This window comes from Salvelinus alpinus, chromosome 6 (assembly GCF_045679555.1).
Source record: "Salvelinus alpinus chromosome 6, SLU_Salpinus.1, whole genome shotgun sequence".
Lineage (NCBI taxonomy): Eukaryota > Metazoa > Chordata > Actinopteri > Salmoniformes > Salmonidae > Salvelinus > Salvelinus alpinus.
Window position 1 is genome coordinate 40,224,559 of NC_092091.1, and position 21,064 is coordinate 40,245,622.

General features: G+C 44.6%; 1 protein-coding gene across 1 annotated transcript in view; it reads right to left on the minus strand.

The window, feature by feature from the left end:
• The window catches only part of LOC139578683 (tensin-3-like), a 70,238-nt gene that overhangs the window by 35,829 nt on the left and 13,345 nt on the right, over positions 1–21,064 (minus strand). Inside the window, exons 2-5 of the mRNA XM_071406616.1 lie at positions 18,678–19,763; positions 12,605–12,726; positions 11,995–12,112; positions 11,698–11,769 (exon numbers count right to left, since the gene is read on the minus strand). Coding sequence (XP_071262717.1) covers positions 11,698–11,769; positions 11,995–12,112; positions 12,605–12,726; positions 18,678–19,683 — 1,318 coding nt within the window. The 5' untranslated portion in view covers positions 19,684–19,763. The remainder of the gene's footprint in view (positions 1–11,697; positions 11,770–11,994; positions 12,113–12,604; positions 12,727–18,677; positions 19,764–21,064) is intronic.

A 21,064-nucleotide genomic window follows, 5' to 3' on the forward strand; every position in this document is an offset into this window, starting at 1 on the left:
ACCAGTTAACCTGGAGCTAGCCTTGAGCTAGGCCCTTCTTGTAGCACTAATTCCAAAAAGTTCTGGGACACTGTAAAGTCCATGGAGAATAAGAGCACCTCCTCCCAGCTGCCCACTTCACTGAGGATAGGAAACACTGTCACCACCAATAAATCTACGATAATCGATCATTTCAATAAGTATTTTTCCACGGCTGGCCATGCTCTCCACCTGGATCCCTGCCCCGGCCAACATCTCAGCCACCTCCAGCAACTTTCCAAACCCCCCTCCCCCGCTTCTCCTTCACCCAAAACCAGACAGCTGATGTTCTGAAAGAACTGCAAAATCTGGATCCCTACAAAGCAGCTGGGCTAGACAATCTGGACCCTCTTTTTCTAAAATGATCAGCCGAAATTGTTGCAACCCCTATTACTAGCATATTCAACCTCTCTTTAGTATTGTCTGAGATCCCCAAAGATTGGAAAGCTGCCATAGTCATCCCCCTCTTCAAAGGGGAAGACACCCTAGACCCAAACTGTTATAGACCTATATCCATCCTGCCCTGCCTTTCTAAAATCTTCGAAAGCCAAGTTAATAAACAGATCAACGACCATTTAGAATCCCACCGTACCTTCTCCACTATGCAATCTGGTTTCTGAGCTGTTCATGGGTGTACCTCAGCTACGCTCAAGGTCCTAAACGATATCATAACCGTCATCGATAAAATAAAGTACTGTGCAGCTGTCTTCATCGACCTGGCCAAGGCTTTCGACTCTGTCAATCACCGCATTCTAATCAGCAGAATCAATAGCTGTGGCTATTGAAACTGAAAGCGCGAACCACTGCTTTTAACCAGGGCAAGGTGACCGGAAGCATGACCGAATACAAACAGTGTAGCTATTCTCTCCGCAAGGCAATCAAACAGGCTAAGTCCCAGTACAGAGACAAAATCGAGTCGCAATTCAACAGCTCAGACACAAGAGGTATGTGGCAGGGTCTAGAGTCAATCACGGATTACAAAAAGAAAACCAGCCCCGTCGCGGACCAGGAGGTCTTGCTCCCAGACAGGCTAAACAACTTTTTTGCCCGCTTTGAGGACAATACAGTGCCACTGACACGGCCCCCTACCAAAACCTGCGGGCTCTCCTTCACTGCAGCCGAGGTGAGTAAAACATTTAAACGTGTTAACCCTCGCAAGGCTGCAGGCCCAGACGGCATTCCCAGCCGCGTCCTCAGAGCATGCGCAGACCAGCTGGCTGGTGTGTTTACGGACATATTCAATCAATCCTTATCCCAGTCTGCTGTTCCCACATGCTTCAAGAGGGCCACCATTGTTCCTGTTCCCAAGAAAGCTAAGGTAACTGAGCTAAACGACTACCGCCCCGTAGCACTCACTTCCGTCATCATGAAGTGCTTTGAGAGACTAGTCAAGGACCATATCACCTCCACCCTACCGGACACCCTAGACCCACTCCAATTTGCTTACCGACCCAATAGGTCCACAGACGACGCAATCGCAACCACACTGCACACTGCCCTAACCCATCTGGACAAGAGGAATACCCATGTGAGAATGCTGTTCATCGATTACAGCTCAGCATTTAACACCATAGTACCCTCCAAACTCGTCATCAAGCTCGAGACCCTGGGTCTCGACCCCGCCCTGTGCAACTGGGTCCTGGACTTCCTGACGGGCCGCCCCCAGGTGGTGAGGGTAGGTAACAACATCTCCACCCCGCTGATCCTCAACACTGGGGCCCCACAAGGGTGCGTTCTGAGCCCTCTCCTGTACTCCCTGTTCACCCACGACTGCGTGGCCATGCACGCCTCCAACTCAATCATCAAGTTTGCGGATGACACTACAGTGGTAGGCTTGATTACCAACAACGACGAGACGGCCTACAGGGAGGAGGTGAGGGCCCTCGGAGTGTGGTGTGAGGAAAATAACCTCACACTCAACGTCAACAAAACAAAGGAGATGATTGTGGACTTCAGGAAACAGCAGAGGGAGCACCCCCCTATCCACATCGACGGGTCAGTAGTGGAGAAGGTGGAAAGTTTTAAGTTCCTCGGTGTACACATCACGGACAAACTGAATTGGTCCACCCACACAGACAGCGTTGTGAAGAAGGCGCAGCAGCGCCTCTTCAACCTCAGGAGGCTGAAGAAATTCGGCTTGTCACCAAAAGCACTCACAAACTTCTACAGATGCACAATCGAGAGCATCCTGTCGGGCTGTATCACCGCCTGGTACGGCAACTGCTCCGCCCACAACCGTAAGGCTCTCCAGAGGGTAGTGAGGTCTGCAGAACGCATCACCGGGGGCAAACTACCTGCCCTCCAGGACACCTACACCACCCGATGTCACAGGAAGGCCATAAAGATCATCAAGGACAACAACCACCCAAGCCACTGCCTGTTCACCCCGCTATCATCCAGAAGGCGAGGTCAGTACAGGTGCATCAAAGCAGGGACCGAGAGACTGAAAAACAGCTTCTATCGCAAGGCCATCAGACTGTTAAACAGCCACCACTAACATTTAGCGGCCGCTGCCAACATACTGACTCAACTCCAGCCACTTTAAAAATGGGAATTGATGGAAATTATGTAAAAATGTACCACTAGCCGCTTTAAACAATGCCACTTAATATAATGTTTACATACCCTACATTACCCATCTCATATGTATATACTGTACTCTATATCATCTACTGCATCTTGCCATCTTTATGTAATACATGTACCACTAGCCACTTTAAACTATGCCACTTTATGTTTACATACCCTACAGTACTCATCTCATATGTATATACCGTACTCTATACCATCTACTGCATCTTGCCATGCCGTTCTGTACCACCACTCATTCATATATCTTTATGTACATATTCTTTATCCCTTTACACTTGTGTGTGTGTATAAGGTAGTAGTTGTGGAATTGTTAGGTTAGATTACTTGTTGGTTATTACTGCATTGTCGGAACTAGAAGCACAAGCATTTCGCTACACTCGCATTAACATCTGCTAACCATGTGTATGTGACTAATAAAATTTGATTTGATTTGATTTGATTTGGCTTCTCAAATGACTGCCTCGCCTGGTTCACCAACTACCTCTCAGATAGAGTTCAGTGTGTCAAATCGGAGGGTCTGTTGTCCGGACCTCTGGCAGTCCCTATGGGGGTGCCACGGGGTTAAATTCTCGGGCCAACTCTTTTCTCTGTATATATCAATGATGTTGCTCTAGCTGCTGGTGATTCTCTGATCCACCACTACGAAGACGACACCATTCTGTATACATCTGGCCCGTCTTTGGACACTGTGCAAACAAACCTCCAAATGAGCTTCAACGCCATACAACATTCCTTCCGTGGCCTCCAACTGCTTTTAAATACTAAGAAAACTAAGTGCATGCTCTTCAACCGATTGCTGCCCGCACCCTCTTGCACAACTAGCATCAACACTCTGGACAGTTCTGACCTAGAATATGTGGACAACTAAAAATACCTAGGTGCCTGGTTAGACTCTCCTTCCAGACTCATATTAAGCATCTCCAATCCAAAATTAAATCTAGAATCGGCTTCCTACTTTGCAATAAAGCCTCCTTCACTCATGCCACCAAACATACCTTCGTAAAACTGACTATCCTACTGATCCTTGACTTTGGCGATGTCATTTACAAAATAGCCCCCAACACTCTACTCAGCAAAATGGATGTAGTCTATCACAGTGCCATCTGTTTTATTACCAAAGCCCCATATACTACCCACCACTGCGACCTGTATGCTCTCGTTGGCTGGCCCTCACTACATATCCGTCGCCAAACCCAATGGCTCCAGGTCATCGATAAGTATTTTCTAAGTAAAGCACCGCCTTATCTCAGCTCACTGGTCACCATAGCAACACCCACCCGTAGCACACGCTCCAGCAGGTATATTGCACTGGTCATCCCTAAAGCCAACACTTATTTGGCCGCCTTTCCTTCCAGTTCTCTGATGCCAATGACTGGAACGAATTTCAAAAATCTCTAAAGCTGTAGTCTTATATCTCCCTCTCTAACTTTAAGCATCAGCTGTCTGAGCAGCTTACCGATCACTGTACCTGTACACAGCCGATCTGTAAACAGCACACCCGACTACCTCTTCCCCATATTATTACTTACCCTCTTGCTCCTTTGCACCCCAGTATCTCTACTTGCACATCATCATCTGCACATCTATCACATCTATCACTCACCTCTAGGGCCTATTTATTGCCTACCTTTATTGCCTACCATTTCTCTATTTTTCTTTTGTGTTATTGACTGTACGTTTGTTTATATGTAACTCTGTGTTGCTGTTATTGTCACACTGCTTTGCTTTTTCTTGGACAGGTCGCAGTTGTAAATGAGAACTTGTTCTCAACTGGCCTACCTGGTTAAATAAAGGTTAAATAAAGAAAAAAATGATGATAATAAAGGACACCAATAATAAGAAGAAACTTGCTTGGGCCAAGAAACACGAGCAATGGACATTAAACCGGTGGAAATCTGTTCTTTGGTTCGATTTGTCCAAATGTTTGATTTTTGTGAAGCATGGAGGAGGGTGTGTGTTTTGGGGTTGCTTTGCTAGTAATACTGTCAGTGATTTATTTAGAATTCAAGGCACACTTATTAACCAACATGGCTACCACGGAATTCTGTAGCGAATACGCCATCCCATCTGGTTTGCGCTTAGTGGGACTATCATTTGATTTTCAACAGGACAATGACTCAAGGCTGTGTAAGGGCTATTTGACCAAAAAGGAGAGGGATGGAGTGCTGCAACAGATGACTTGACCTCCACAATTACCCGACCTCAACCCAAGTGATATGGTTTGATATGAGTTGGACTGCAGAGTGATAGAAAAGCAGCCAACAAGTGCTCAGCATTTGTGGGAACTCCTTAAAGACTGCTGGAAAGCCTTCCAGGTGAAGCTGGTTGAGAGAATGTCAAGATTGTGCAAAAGCTGTCATCAAGGCAAAGGGTGGCTACTATGAAGAATCTAAAATATATTTGTATTTGTTTAGCACTTTTTTGGTTACTTCATTGTTTCAATGTCTTCACTATTATTTTACAATGTAGGAAATAGTAAAAATAAAGAGAAACCCTTGAATGAGTAGTTGTATCCAAACTTTTGACTCGTACTGTATGTCTGGCTGCACAGCCGATTGGCAAACATACTGTCAATTGAGAAACTTAACAAAAATAAGAAGAAACTGTACTATGAAACCAATATAAATTCTATAATGCATGATAGTAAAAAGGTTTGGAGCACCTTAAATGAAATTTGGGGCAAAAAAGACAAACTCGACTCCATCATTCATTGAATCAGATGCCTCATTCATCACAAAACACACCGATATTGCCAACTAATTTAATGATTTTTTCATTGGTAAGATTAGTCAATTTAGGCCATGACATGCCAACAACAAATTATGTACCTTACCTCCATGCATAACTGACCAAATTATGAAAGAAAGCATTGTAATTTTGAATTCCGTAAAAGGAGTGTGGAAGAGATGAACAAATTATTGTTGTCTATCAACAATGATAAGCCAACTAGGTCTGACAAATTGGATGGGAAATTACTATGGATGATAGCGGACGATATTGCCACTCCTATTATCTCTTCAATCTAAGCCTATAGGAAAGTATGTTCCTGGACGGAAACAAAACTCATTCCCGCTACCTAAGAATAGCAAACACTCTTTACTGGCTCAAACAACCGACCAATCAGGTTGTTACCGACCCTTAGTAAACTTTTAGAAGAAATGGTGTTTGACTAAATACAAAGCTCTTTTACAGTAAACAAATTAACAACAGATTTTCAGTACGCTTATAGGGAAGGGTATTCAACATGAACGGACAATACTTGCACAAATGACTGATGATTAGCTGAGAGAAATTGATAATAAAAAGATTGTTTGAGCAGTTTTGTTAGACTTCAGTGCAGCTTTTGACATTTCCGATCATAATCTGCTGCTGGAAAAACGTATGTGTTAGGACTTTACATTCCCTGCTATGTTGTGGATCGAGAGTTAACTGTCTAACAGCACAGAGAGGGTGTTCTTTAATAATGGAAGCCTCTCCAACATAATCCAGGTAGAGTCCAGCTAGAGTCAGGTATTCCCCAGGGCAGCTGTCTAGGCCCATTACTTTTTTCAATCTTTACTAATGACATTCCACTGGCTCTGAGTAAAGCCTGCGTGTCTATGTATGCTGATGTACACGTCAGCTACAACAGCAAGTGAAATCACTGCAACCCTTAAGTCCATTTATTAAAGTGGCCAGAGACTTGAGTCTGTATGTTGGCAGCAGCCTCTCTTTGTTAGTGATGGCTGTTTAGCAGTCTGATGGCCTTGAGATAGATGTTTTTCAGTTTCTCTGTCCCAGCTTTGATGCACCTGTACTGACCTCGCCTTCTGGATGGTAGAAGAGGGAATAGGCAGTGGCTCGGGTGGTTCATGTCCTTGATGATCTTTTTGGCCTCCCTATGACATAGGTGTCCTGTAGGTGTCCTGGAGGGCAGGCAGTGTGCCCCCGGTGATGCGTCGTGCAGACTGCACCACCCTCTGGAGAGCCCTATGGTTGCGGGCGGTGCAGGTACCATACCAGACGGCGATACAGCCCAATAGGATGCCCTCAATTGTGCATATGTAAAAGTTTATGGGGGTCTTAGGGGCCAAGCCACATTTCTTCAGCCTCCTGAGTTTGAATAGGTGCTGTTGCACCTTCTTACCGGCTATCTGTGTGGGTGGACCATTTCAGACTGTCAATTATGTGTACGCCGAGGAATTTGAAGCTTTTTACCTTCTCCACTGCGGTCCCATCAATGTGGATAGGGGCGTGCTCCCTCTGCAGGCCACAGTCAGCTCTTTTGTTCCCGGTAGGCTGTCTTGTCATTGTTGGTAATCAGGCCTACTACTATTGAGTCGTCTGCAAACTTGATGATTGAGTTGGAGGCGTGCAAGGCCATGCAGTCATGGGTGAACTGGGAGTACAGGAGGGGGTTGAGCACGCACCCTTGTGGGGCCCCTGTGTTGAGGATAAACAAAGTAGAGGTGTTGTTTCTTACCGTCACCTCCTGGGGCAGCCTGTCAGAAAGTCCAGGACCCAGTAGCACAGGGCGGGTTTCAGACCCAGGGCCCCGAGCTTAATGATGAGCTTGAAGTGTACTCTGCTGTTGAAGGCTGAGCGATAGTCAATGAACAGAATTCTTACATAGGTATTCCTCTTGTCCAGATGGGATAGGCCACTGTGCAGTGCAATGGCGAATGCATCTACTGTGGATCTATTGGGTCGGTAAGCAAGTTGAAGTGGGTCTAGGGTGTCAGGTAAGGTAGAGGTAGAGGTGACGCTTAAATGTCTTACTCACGTCAGCCACGGAGAACGAGATCCCACAGTCCTTGTAAGCGGGCTGCGTTAGTGGTACTGTGTTATCCTCAAAGTATGAAAAGGGGTTTAGCTTGTCTGGGAGGAAGACGTCAGTGTTCCCAACGTGGCTGGTTTTCATTTGTAATCCGTGGTTGTCTGTAGACCCTGCCACATACGTCTCGTGTCTGAGCCGCTGAATTGCAACTCCACTTTGTCTCTGTACTGACGGTTTGCCTGTTTGATTGCCTTACGGAGGAATAACTACACTGTTTGTATTCATCCATAATCCCAGTCACCTTGCCATGGTTAAATGTGGATGTTCGAGCTTTCAGTTTTGCACAAATGCTGCCATCTATCCACGGTTTCTGGTTTGGGTAGGTTTTAATATTCACAGCGGGAACAACATCCCCTATACACTTCCTGATGATCTAGGTCACTGTGTCCGTGTATACGTCCATGTTATTCTCAGAGGCTACCCGGAACATATCCCGTGATCGAAACAATCTTGAAGCTTGGATTCCGATTGGTCAGACCAGCATTGAATAGATCTTAGCACGGGTGCTTCCTGTTTGAGATTCTGCCTATCGGAGTCGTGATTTGATTTGCCAAAGGGAGGGCGGGGGAGGGCCTTGTAGGCATCCCGGAAGAGGGAGTAACAGTGGTTGAGCATTTTAGCAGCTCGAGAACTACAGTCAATGTGTTGGTAGAACTTCAGTTGCGTTTTCCTCAAATTTGCTTTGTTAAAATCCCCAGCTACAATAAATGCGGCCTCAGGATATGTGTTTTCCAGTTTGCACAAAGTCCGGTGTAGTTCCTTGAGGACTGTCATGGTATCGGCTTGAGGGGCAATATACGTGGCTGTGACTATTACCGAAGAGAATTCTCTTGGGAAGTAATACGGTAGGCATTTGATTATGAGGTATTCTAGGTTGGGTGAACAAAATGACTTGTACGTTATCAGAATCAAACCATGAGTAGTTAATCATGAAACATACACCACCACATTCTTTGTCCCGGATAGTTCTTTATTCCTGTCTGAGTGATGCAGCGAGAACCCAGCTGGCTGTATGGATGGAGACAGTATATCTGGAGAGAGTCTTTGTGGCAACCGTTTGGGGTAGGCCCTTTCCTGTTTCAGCATGACAATGACCCCGTGCACAAAGAAAGGTCCAAACAAAAATGGTTTGTCGAGATCAGTGTGGAAGAACTTGACTGGCCCGCACAGAGCCCTGACCTCAACCCCATCGAAAACCTTTGGGATGAACTGGAACGCTGACTGCGAGCCAGGCCTAATCACCCAACATCAGTGCTCGACCTCACTAATGCTCTTGTTGCTGAATGGTAGAAGTCACCGCTGCAATGTTCCAACATCTAGTGGAAAGCCTTCACAGAAGAATGGAGGCTGTTATAGCAGCAAAGGGGGCACCAAATCCATATTAATGCCCATGATTTTGGAATAAAATGTTCGACGAGCAGGTGTCCACATACATTTGGTCATGTACTGTATGTGGTAGTGGAGTAGTGGCCTGAGGGCACACACTTCATGTATTGTGAAATCTGTTGTGAATTGTAATATAGTGTTTTTGTATTGTATATAACTGCCTTAATTTTGCCGGACCCCAGGAGGAGAAGCTGCTGCCTTGGCAGCTAACAGGGATCCATAATAAAAACAAATACACACACACACACACACACACACACACACACACACACACACACACACACACACACACACACACACACACACACACACACACACACACACACACACACACACACACACACACACACACACACACACACACACACAAGCTATGTGTCCAGTAACAGTACATACCGAGAGAAGCAGTCATGATGGAGAGGCGTTCAGAGGACTATCCAACTGTGTCTATCTGGAGGAAGCAGGAGCTGCACACTGCCACAGCTCTGTCAGCTAAACAGATCTCCTCTCTCTCCCCTCTCCCCTCTGCCGCTTTCTCTCTCTAAAACTCGGAACTCTTCTCCTTTTCTTTTTACTGAATCCTCTATCACTCTTTTCCTTTCTGTCTCTCCTTCTGGCTCAGCTGGTCTTTTCCATGGGGCTGAAGAATGTTTGTCTGCCTCCCGGCACAAATAAGGGAATAATTAAAATGAGAGAACTGTCTGTTCTCTCCCTCTCCTCCCACTTTCACTCGCTCACTGCCCCTCTGTCCCTTTTCACTCACTCCCTCCTCTATATTTCATCTCTCTGAATATTAACTCTGTTGTAAGGCAGCAGTGTGTTCTCTGGTTAAACTTCTGTCGTGGTGAGTGAAGTCATTTAGGAACTGGAACAGAACACAGAGACAAACCATGTCCCATTCCTATGCTATACTGCACTCCACTCCAATCCATTCCTCGTTGGAAAATAGTTCTTTGTTCGCTACTGACTTGTGACACTGCTTGAGTACGCATTTTATAGAGGGAGAGAGAGAGAGAGAGAGAGAGAGAGAGTGAGGGAGGAGAGAGAGTATTCCCTCTGTCTAGATAGGGTAGGCCCCCTCCCCTTCCTCTCACTGACCACTCTGCATTGTCTTCTACAGAGCCTCTGCAATCTCTTTCCTCCAATGCATTCTTGAAGGTCAGGGGTCGCATATTTACTTTTATGGCCACGGAGGGGGTCGAGCTAAGGGTTCTATGAATAATGAATACAAATGAAGAGTAAAATAACATGGCTGTATACAGGGAGTAGAAAATAACATGGCTATAGACAGGGAGCACTAGTATTGAGTCGATGTGCAGGGGTACGAGGTCATTGAGGTAGTTATGAACTGTACATATAGGTAGGGTTAAACTGACTAGCAGCAGCGTGTGTGGTGTGTGTGTGTGTGTGTGTGTGTGTGTGTGTGTGTGTGTGTGTGTGTGTGTGTGTGTGTGTGTGTGTGTGTGTGTGTGTGTGTGTGTGTGTGTGTGTGTGTGTGTGTGTGTGTGTGTGTGTGTGTGTGTGTGTGTGTGTGTGTGTGTGTGTGTGTGTGTGTGTGTGTGTGTGTGTGTGCGAGCAGAGGGAACAGTCTGTGGCTTGGGTGGCTGGAGTCTCTGACAATTTTTTGGTCCTTCCTCTGACATCGCCTGGTATAGAGGTCCTGGATGGCAGGGAGCTCAGTCCCAGTAATGTACTGGGCTGTACATACTACACTCTGTGCGCCTTGCGGTCAGATGCCAAGGAGTTGCCATACCAAGCAGTGATGCAGCCAGTCAAGATGCTCTCGATGGTGCAGCTGTTTAACTTTTTTTAGTCTTTTCAGCCTACTGAGGGGGAAGAGGCGTTGTTGTGCCATCTTCACGATTGTGTTGATGTGTTTGGATGTGATAGATCCTTAGTGAAGGAACTTCAAAATTTCGAACCGCTCCACTACAGCCCCATTGATGTGAATTGAGGCGTGCTCGGCCCTCTGTTTCCTGTGGTCCAAGATCAGCTCCTTTGTCTTACTGACATTGAGGGAGAGGTTGTTGTCCTGGTACCACAATGCCAGGTCTCTGACCTCCTCCCTATATGATGTCTAATTGTCGTCGGTGATCAGGCCCACCACCGTTGTGCTGTCGGCAAACTTAATGATGTTGTTGGAGTCATGCGTGGCCACTCAACTGTAGTTTTTTTGTATGTGGGCATCCTGCCAACAGAAGTCACTTCATCTCTGTACAGTGGGCTAATTATACCATGATTTACAGTATCAGCTGGACTGGCTTCTGTCAATGGGATAGAATGAGATTGATCTCTTTATTTCCCTGTTACCTCTGGTTTGTCCCAGACTAAAACATCCTATACAGGACAATGAACACCAATGCATCTCACAAAACTCCTATCTACAGTCACATTTGAGTCATTTAACAGAAACTCTTAACCAGAGTGACTTAAAGGAACAATTAGGGTTAAGTTCCTAGCTCAAGGGCACATCAACAGATTGTTCACATATAGTCGGCTCGGGGAGTCAAACCAGCAACCTTTTGTGTACTGACCCAACGCTCTTAACCGCTAGGCTACCTGCCGCCCCACGGGTCTGTGACCCTAGACAAATCCCTCATGCCCATCATTCGGTATTACAAATGCAACCATGTGCACATCAGCAGTGGAGAGGCCAGGTTCAGAGGGCAAAGTGGGGGCATAATAATGAAAGTATAATGGATTATGCGTACCACTTAAGAATTCCACCCTGCCTCTGAACCCTGTCCAGCATTAATCACAGCTCAAAGGTTTGGGTTTAAACTGGGTGTTCCTTCCAACCAAGCAGGAACATCTCTCGCTCTCGCTCGCTCACACATACACACACACACACACACAAAAAGCATAGTAACAGAGTATAAATGTACCTTGTGATGTTCTGCTCATCTCCCACTGTCCCTTGCTATGCCTCAGGTAAGAGACAGCTGGAAAACTATTCACTGGGGAAGAGAGAAGATGTCTGATCAGATATGATAGAATAACACACACACACACACACACACACACACACACACACACACACACACACACACACACACACACACACACACACACACACACACACACACACACACACACACACACACACACACACACACACACACACACACACACACACACACACACACACACACATCTTCATTTTTTTATTCACTGTCTCTTACCATAGGGTGTTGGAGGAGAAACAGGAAATGCTGGTGTGGGTGGGACTATGTCACAGCTCTCCGTCACTGGAGTCTGTCCTTCATAGTCCACACTGTCCATGCTGTAGAGACGGCCACACTGTAAACACACAAACATGCCGGGCAGACTTGTGATCTGTGTGTGCAGCTGTTCTTGCTATTCATGTTGCCCTGCCATGAGAATAGGTGTGAGAGTTGCATCCCAAATGGCACCTTATTCCCATTATAGTGCACTACTTTTCCCAGGGCCTGCAGAGGGCTCGGGTTAAAATAGCGCACTTTATATGGAATAGGGTGCCATTTGGGACACAGACGGGAATCTCAGCATTTCAGACAAAACAGCCTGACCACCACAGTTCTTCTGCTTCACACCAACACAAACATGAACTACTGTAGTTTAAATGGAATTCAACATAGATTAACCATGGACATAGCCAGGTGTTTTACTAACCGCATGATCATGACCAAGGAAAACAACTCCTAGCATACCCATGACTATTGAGTATAATGGTGTATAACAGGTGTGTAACCAGTAGGGGGTGGTGTGTTTAACTGGGAGGTGGGTAAGTTGAGGTGTTGTGTGTGTGTATACCTGGGAGGGAAGGAGGTTGGGCCTGAAGATCAGAGAGTTCTGGAACGTCTGGGCTCCGCTCCAACCCGGACTATGGAACCCTGGGTAATCTGTAACCTCACTGGCCTGTCTGTGCTTCCAGCCTGAATACAGAAAGACAAGACAGACAGATAGAGACAGAGACACAGAGAGAGAGAAACAGAGAGAATAGATCATGTGTGTTTTGCTTGCAGCCTTTTTATGAACGATCCACCCACAATGCTTTTCAATTAACAGGTGTGCCTTGTTAAGTTCTGTCCTTCTTAACGTGTTTGAGCCAATCAGTTGTGTTGTGACAAGGTAAGGGTGATTTACAGAAGATAGTCATATTTGGTAAAATATCAAGTCCATATTATGTCAAGAACAGCCCAAATAAGCAAAGAGAAATGACAGTCCATCATTACTTTAAGACATGAAGGTCAGTCAATACGGAACATTTCTAAAACTTTGAAAGTTTCTTAGAGTGCAGCTATGATGAAACTGGCTCTCATGAGGACCGCCACAGGAAAGGAAAACCCAGAGTTATCTCTGCTGCAGAAGATAAGTTCATTAGAGTCACCAGCCTTAGAAATTGCATCCCAAATAAATGCTTCAGAGTTCAAGTAACAAACACATCTCAACATCAACTGTTCAGAGGAGACTGCATGAATCAGGCCTTCATGGTCAAATTGCTGCAAAGAAACCACTACTAAAGGACACCAAGAAGAAAAATAGACTTGATTGGGACAAGAAACACAAGCAATGGACATTACACCCGTGGAAATGGGTCCGTTGGTCTGATGAGTCCAAATTTTAGATTTTTGGTTCCAACCGCCATGTAAGTGAACGGACCGTCTCCGCATGTGTGGTTCCCACCGTGAAGCATGGAGGAGGAAGTACGATGGTCTGGGGGTGCTTCGCTGGTGACACTGTCAGTGATTTATTTAGAATTCAAGGCACACTTAACCTGCATGGCTACCTCAGCATTCTACAACGACACTCCATCCCATCTGGTTTGCACTTAGTGGGACTATCATTTGTTTTTCAACAGGACAATGACCCAACACACCTCCAGGCCGTGTAAGGGCTATTTGACCAAGAAGGAGTGTGGTGGATTGCTGCATCAGATAACCTGGCCTCCACAATCACCCGATCTCAACCCAATTGAGATGGTTTGGGATGAGTTGGACCGCAGAGTGAAGGAAAAGCAGCCAACAAGTGCTAAGCATATGTGGGAACTCCTCCAAGACTTTTGGAAAAACCATTCCAGGTGAAGCTGGTTGAGAGAATGCCAAGAGTGTGAAAAGCTGTCATCAAGGCAAAGGGTGGCTACTTTGAAAATCCTAAAATCAAAAATATATTTGGATTTGTTTTAACACTATTTGTTACTACATGATTCCATATGTTTTGATGTCTTCACTATTATTCTACAATGTATAATAAAAATATGAATTAGTAGGTGTGTCCAAACTTTTGACTGGTATTGCATATATTTTTTATGTATTTCCTTCTTTATTTTTTTCCCCAACCCTATCATCCATCTCTGATTGGAGTGAATTAATGGACAACACTACTTAGGCTTTGTCACACCCTGGCCTTAGTATTCTTTGTTTTCTTTGTGTTTTTTTAGTTAGGTCAGGGTGTGACATGGGGAATGTATGTGTTTTTGTAGTGTCTAGGGTGGTTGTATGGTTTAGGGGGTTAAATAGAGTAGATGGGTTTGTGTTTAGTATAGGTGTCTAGCTGTGTCTATGGTTGCCTGAATGGTTCTCAATCAGAGACAGATGTCATTAATTGTCTCTGATTGGGAGCCATATTTAAGGCAGCCATAGGCACTAGGTTAATGTGGGTAATTGTCTATGTCTATGTTCTATGTTGCATGTGTGCACTTAGTTCTTCTTAGCTTCACGATCGGTTGTTTTGTTCATTTTGTAAGTGTTTGTTTTTCCTTCATTAAAAGAAGATGTCTTGTTTTTCACACGCTGCGTTTTGGTCCTCCATTCAAAGTCAAGACGATCGTGACAGGCTTCTACTTCAGGCTTATACATACTATATACATTTTATTTACAGTATATTTTACATTGGTTATTTTGTTTTTTGTTAGTTTTAGTCCCCCATATATTGTTCAATTGTGTTGTGATTTTTCACAAAAGTTTAAAAAAAAATATTCTCATAGTTTCTACAGATTGTAAATAAAATATATTTTTTTGCTAAGAGTATTATTATGTTATTGATCGATTGACTATGACTTTCCAAATCACCCAGCAGTGCTATTTGCAGAGTTAGCTCCAAGTAAATGTTACAATTCTTCAACCATTCCTGAACCTGCGACCAAAAACAAACTACATATGGGTGATCTAGTGATCTAATGTGATCTAATGATTCCGTCCCTTAGAAGAAGAAATCTGGAGAGTTGGGATGGTTGTATCCCCCATATAAATATGACATTATATTTGTTTTAATAATTTTGTATTATAATTTAAATTGAAAAACTCTAAGCTTTGAATCCAGCGTCATTTTGTGTTTCAGTTCATCAACCATGTGCCATAGAACCGGTACAATGAAAATCTCTCCCAACTATTTTGCAACCTGCATGGCACAGCTGTCATATAATTTAAAAAACAAGTTGTTAGGTGTAGGCAGGGCCATAAGGCCATAAGCAACTAGGTAAACTAGTATATGACTAAAGAGTTAATCATGGTGATTTTTCGACAAACAGACAGGTATTTTCCTTTCCATGGTATCAAGATGTTATCTATTTTTGCTGACTTTCTATTCAAATGTATTGTAGTTAGATCATTTATTTCTTTAGGATATAAATACCTAGTATGTCCACTTCACCGTCAGACCGTGTTATTGGTAAACTACATGGTAATGTAGAAGTGATCCAATAAGTAATGAAGTACACTTACACATTCGGATGAAATTATCGTTAATTAATATCATCACCCCTTTTGAGTTTCTTTGCCCATTGGAGTAGATATTATATTCCTTCTCTTTTATCCAGGTAAATACTGATCGTGTTTTCTTATTATCTGCTAGGCCATTACAATTATAACTGGCTATACTTATTTCACCATTTGCCATAATGAGATACAAGCTTCAATTCCAGTTATCATAACATACTGTATGTTTGTAAACGTACCGTTAAAAAGTACCATGATGATTGAGTGTCCATATAGTTGTAACACGATATTTTCACTGCGATTGAGTAAACCTCCAATTCTTCTCCACTACCCGCTAAAACCTCCCCGCATCCCAAGTTGGGTGGTCTTCCCATTGACTGGCAGACCACCCCTGCCCACCTGGATACCAGGCCCCCCCCAGAGACTGGGACCCATCCTTTGAAAAGAGCACACTATGCAAGCTAGAGAAAAGAAGCAGGTCAACAGCCAAAAGCATTTCCAATGCCCACAACTTGATTATGCTGTATGTAGTTATAAATATGATATATATATTATGTAAAAAATGATTGCATATCTTAGTTTGTTTCCACAATTAACGAATAGTATGTGTAATAATGTAGGCCCTTCCTATGAAGGATTGTTACCAATAACTAGGACTGACATTACAAAAATTACATTTTCGGCAAGCAATTATTGTGAATCATCCTACCCTGTCCCTAACATCATTACCCCATAGCAACATATGTGGGATACATACGCACACTCTCCCCACCCCTCCCCCACAAACAACCACGAGCTCAGATGTTCAACAGTTGTTCCAACCCCGAGCCCAACTCAAGAGGAGACTTGATGTGTGAATGCGCACACACACACACACACACACACACACACACACACACACACACACACACACACACACACACACACTAAGTTCACATCTAGTTAATTGTCATTACACCAGTTTGTTTGTCACATTGTACAGTTCCAACTGCAACGAATACAGCTATGTTTTCTCAGGCACTGCTACATATAATCCTAGCTGTGAAGACATTTCTTCCAGTCACTTCAAAAGATTAGTTTAAGTCAGTTACTGTACTGTACCTATGAGGACCTGATTTTACAGTGCTTATATAAAAGTTCCAATTACCGGTTCAAGTCAAACTTTTACACCCACTCAGCAAACATAGCGGACAAAGGCGAATAAAGCATGTCTGTGTTGGAAGTAGTGAACTCTGCTAGGAGAACATACCCAAACCAAACCAAACTATGATTAACTCAACTACCTGCGGTTCAGCTCTCTGTCTAAACAGCTGAAAGCTGGCATAGCTTTATTTTCTTTAGCCTGGCCTCTGGCATCATGTCACTGAGTTCTCATGCCAGACAGACAGACAGTCAGAGGACTGTTGTACAGTATGTTTCTGGGGGATTCCAATGTAAATATGTACTGTAACTGAAGAGCTGTACTGTCAGGGTTGGGGAGTATCGGATTACATGTAATCTGTTACATAAAACTGAAAGTGTAATCCGTTAAGTTAACAGCAAAAACATAGTAATTTGATTACAGATACTATTGAAAAACTAGATGAACACTTCTAGGATTTCTAATAAATTAAAAAAGGATGTTTGAGAAAAAAAATTGGGGACACAATTCTGTTTTCTAAATGACATTCAAATCAGCATTGAAAACAGTTGCAAGTTTAAGTTTGTTTTCCGCCTGAGCGAGTCTGAACACAAGTCAGAGACCACCACGATGACACACCAAATGCGTTGGCTGGATCGTGTGAAACGAGCAGGAATAGGTTTTTGTAGGCAACAGTCCAAGCTATGTCTTCCAACGGTGTGACTGTTATCGGCATCCAAAGATTATACATCCAACTTGAATAAACACTTGGAGGTAAGGTCAACAGCAGTGGTGTAGTCTAAGGGCAATACAGATATCACTCAATTTTAATAACTATATAGCGCATTTATGTAAAAAAAAATATATATTTCTCTCTTTATTGATGGGAATAAATAAAGAGAGAATGCCAAGTGTATGCAAAGCTGTCATCAAGGCAAAGTGTGGCTACTTTGAAGAATCACAAATATAAAATATATTTTGATTTGTTTCAAACTTCATGATTCCATATGTGTTATTTCATAGTTTCGATGTCTTCACAATTATTATGCAATGTAGAAAATAGTACACATTTAAGAAAAACCCTGGAATGAGTGTCCAATCTTTTGACTGGTACTGTGTATAAATGCCCAAACTGTGCATGAACTGTAGCCAACTGGGCCATCTGGCCACAGCCTGCACAGCCATCATCTGTAAGAGCTGTAAAGACAACCTTCCCACTTTGGACTGCACCCTGTAAACTGTGCAGAAACGGCAGCCACTTCTTCAGAACCTGCCCCAGTTCCCACACAGGCAGGGTAAGAGCCAAAAAACCCAACCCCACTAACCCCCACCCCATCCACCAGACAACAACAATGAAGAAGCCGGAACCAGTCCCAGACCCAGAACTTTCCACATACAACGCCCAACCCAACACCCAAACGTCCCAGAAACAGCCCCCACCACCACCACCCAAGTCATCCCAGAAACCATGACCCTGACATTACCATCAGAACAGAAATACACACTCCAGATGGCTGTTCATGGTTGCCTCCCCACTAGGGAATTCATCCATAGAGGGCAGAGGATACAGCCACAACTGTCGCCTCCATCCAGCAATTGCCAGCCCATGTCCCACCCCTCCCCCAACACACAGACTGACATTCAGATTGACTGACAGACTATTTCTTCTGATTCTTTTTTGATTGCTATTATTTTATTTATTTTTTGATTGGATGACCATTTGGTTATTGTTTGAATTGTTTATTCTTTAGAATTTTTTATTGACGATGGATTGACTGATTGATTCTCATTTTAACTGACTGAATGTTTTACCTGTAAGATTTTTGGGATAAAACGAATAAAATCACCTTTAAATTTGTATTTTTAAGATGAATATTGAAATATCATAACTGTAACAGAGGGACAGAGCCTTTCCTTGTGATTCTATTGTGATTCTACAGTATCTCAAATTAGACAAACAGATGTTCAATTTGAAGTCATTGCTAGCTCATCAGTATGATGTTATTTGAATGAGAAGGATGGAACCCCGCTCTGGTTAACATGGTCTCACCTGATTGGCTAGCGTTGGCGTGGGTTGTCGTTTGGCTTATCCCATTGGTGTGGAGGGAGGCGGAGCGGTACAGGGGAAGGGCGGGATGTCGGGTGGGGACAGGTATGAAGGTGGGGTCCAGGTCTAGGATCAACCGGTTGAGCTGCTCGATGGACTCATCCATGTCTGTTGCTAACGAGGCAAGCTCCTCCTCCCCACAGGGTTCCCCCGAGGGTAAGGGTGTGTGTGTGGTGTGTGTGGTGTGTGTAGCATGTGTACTGTGTTGGACATGTGTGGTGTGTGTGGCATATGTGGTGTGTGTGGAATGTTTGTTGCTGTCCATCTGCACAGGCGACCTCTCAACCCCCTCCCCTCCCTCCACTCGTCTCTGCACCGCCTCTCTTCTGCTGGTCCCCGTATTGGGCATGTCTGGAACTGACAGGGTGTTTGGACCAATCAGAGGAGGTGTATCCACAGGGCTGTCCCGCCCCCTGTCTGTTTGCTCCTCCCCCTCTGGGGCGTCGACCGTCTGCTGCTGCTGCACCCATGATTGGGTGGTGTAGGTGGAGGGGGTGGAGTATCCACTTCCACTCTGGACCAATTGCTGGGCTTCAGGCAGGCTCTCAGAGGACAATGAACCAATGCTAGCCGAGCTATGCCTGTCCAATGCGGGGCTAGCCTCAGGGATAACCTCGTCATCATCCAGGATGTCTGTCTCCCTCTCACTGAGCAAGGCCTCCTCATTGACAGGCTGCCCTAAGCCTTCCTTGTCCCCGTCCAACTTCCCCTCTCTATTACTGGAGACTGGGAGCTTTGTCATGTCTTCCAGAGGAGGCTGAGCCTTCTCCAGGCCAACCCCAGATAGAAGACTCCTTTGCTGGGTACGTTCGTCCTCACTGGGCCCTCTCCCGGGGCTCACTGCAGTAATAACCCCTGTCCACTGGGAGGCAATAGAGAGGCCTGAATCCCTACTGGCTGACAAGGCGAGGTGACTGGGGATAGGGCCACTGGTTGCATTGGGAAACATATCACCTCCTTTGTCACTACTCCTCTTCCTCACTCTGGCGTAGAGGCTGCCATTGGCAGGGACAGGGCTATGAGGCAGAGCTGAGGAAGAGGCAGAGAAGATGTGTAAAACAGGCAGCGATAACTCAAGAGTACTTAGACACACAGACACAAAAAGTATGACACGCTTAACAACCTAGAACCCTCAACCTCTTTTAATCATCCTTCGACACACAGACAGAGGTCTGGTGCACTGGACACACACACAGTGCCAAGTGTAGGTCCAAAAGGCTTCTTAACAGCTTCTATCCCCAGGCCTTGCATTGACCCCACCTTTTTTTACGCTGCTCTTGCTCGCTGTTTATTATCTATGCATAGCCACTTTACCCCTACTTACATGTACATATTACCTGAATTACCTGAATTAACCTCTGTCTATTGACTCAGTACTTGTACCCCCTGTGTATAGCCTCGTTATTGGTATTACATTTCAATCTCAGTTGAACCTCCCCTCCCCTTTGCCCTCAGAACAGCCTCAATTCATCAAGGCATGGACTCTACAAGGTGTGGAAAAAGTTCCACAGGGATGCTGGCCCATGTTGACTCCAAATGCTTCCCACAGTTGTGTCAAGTTGGCTTGATGTCCTTTGGGTGGTGGACCATTCTTGATACACATGGGAAACTGTTGAGCTTGAAAAACCCAGCAGTGGTGCAGTTCTTGACACAAACCGGTGTGCCTGGCACCTACTACCATACCCCGTTGAAAGGCACTTACATCTTTTGTCTTGCCCCTTCACCCTCTGAATGGCACTCATACACAATGCATGTCTCAATTGTCTCAAGGCTTAAAAATCCTTCTTTAACCTGTCTCCTCCCCTTCATCTACACTGATTTGAAGTGGATTTAGCAAGTGACGTCAATAAGGGATCATAGCTTTCACCTGGATTCACCTAGTCAGTCTGTACCATGGAAAGAGTGTCCTTAATGTTTTGTGCAGTCAGTGTAGTTTCAGCAGAGAGGAAGAGGCTAAGCGAGAGGGTTCACTCGCCAAAATCTGTCTATTATAAGCCCAATGTTTTTCTATGGGAATAATATGCAGACCTAAGCTTGTCGCCTGCCTTCCCATCTTTGGGGACAGAGACTCCCGTTGTTAGGGCAGAGACATGAGCATCTCATCATTATATCAGATCTCTGGGTTCAGCATCTTGCAAATAGGAAAGGAAAGTGCACAGTGCACTGTTAGGATGCTCTAAAGTAAATTGAAATTTCAGCAAAATTATATAATTACTCCTGTCTAAATAAAATAATTAAAAATACTTCACCAGGGAGCATGACTTAGCCACAGAGGATCATTAGCTTTTTTTATATATATATAGCTGTGGATTGTTTCAAATTATGCAATG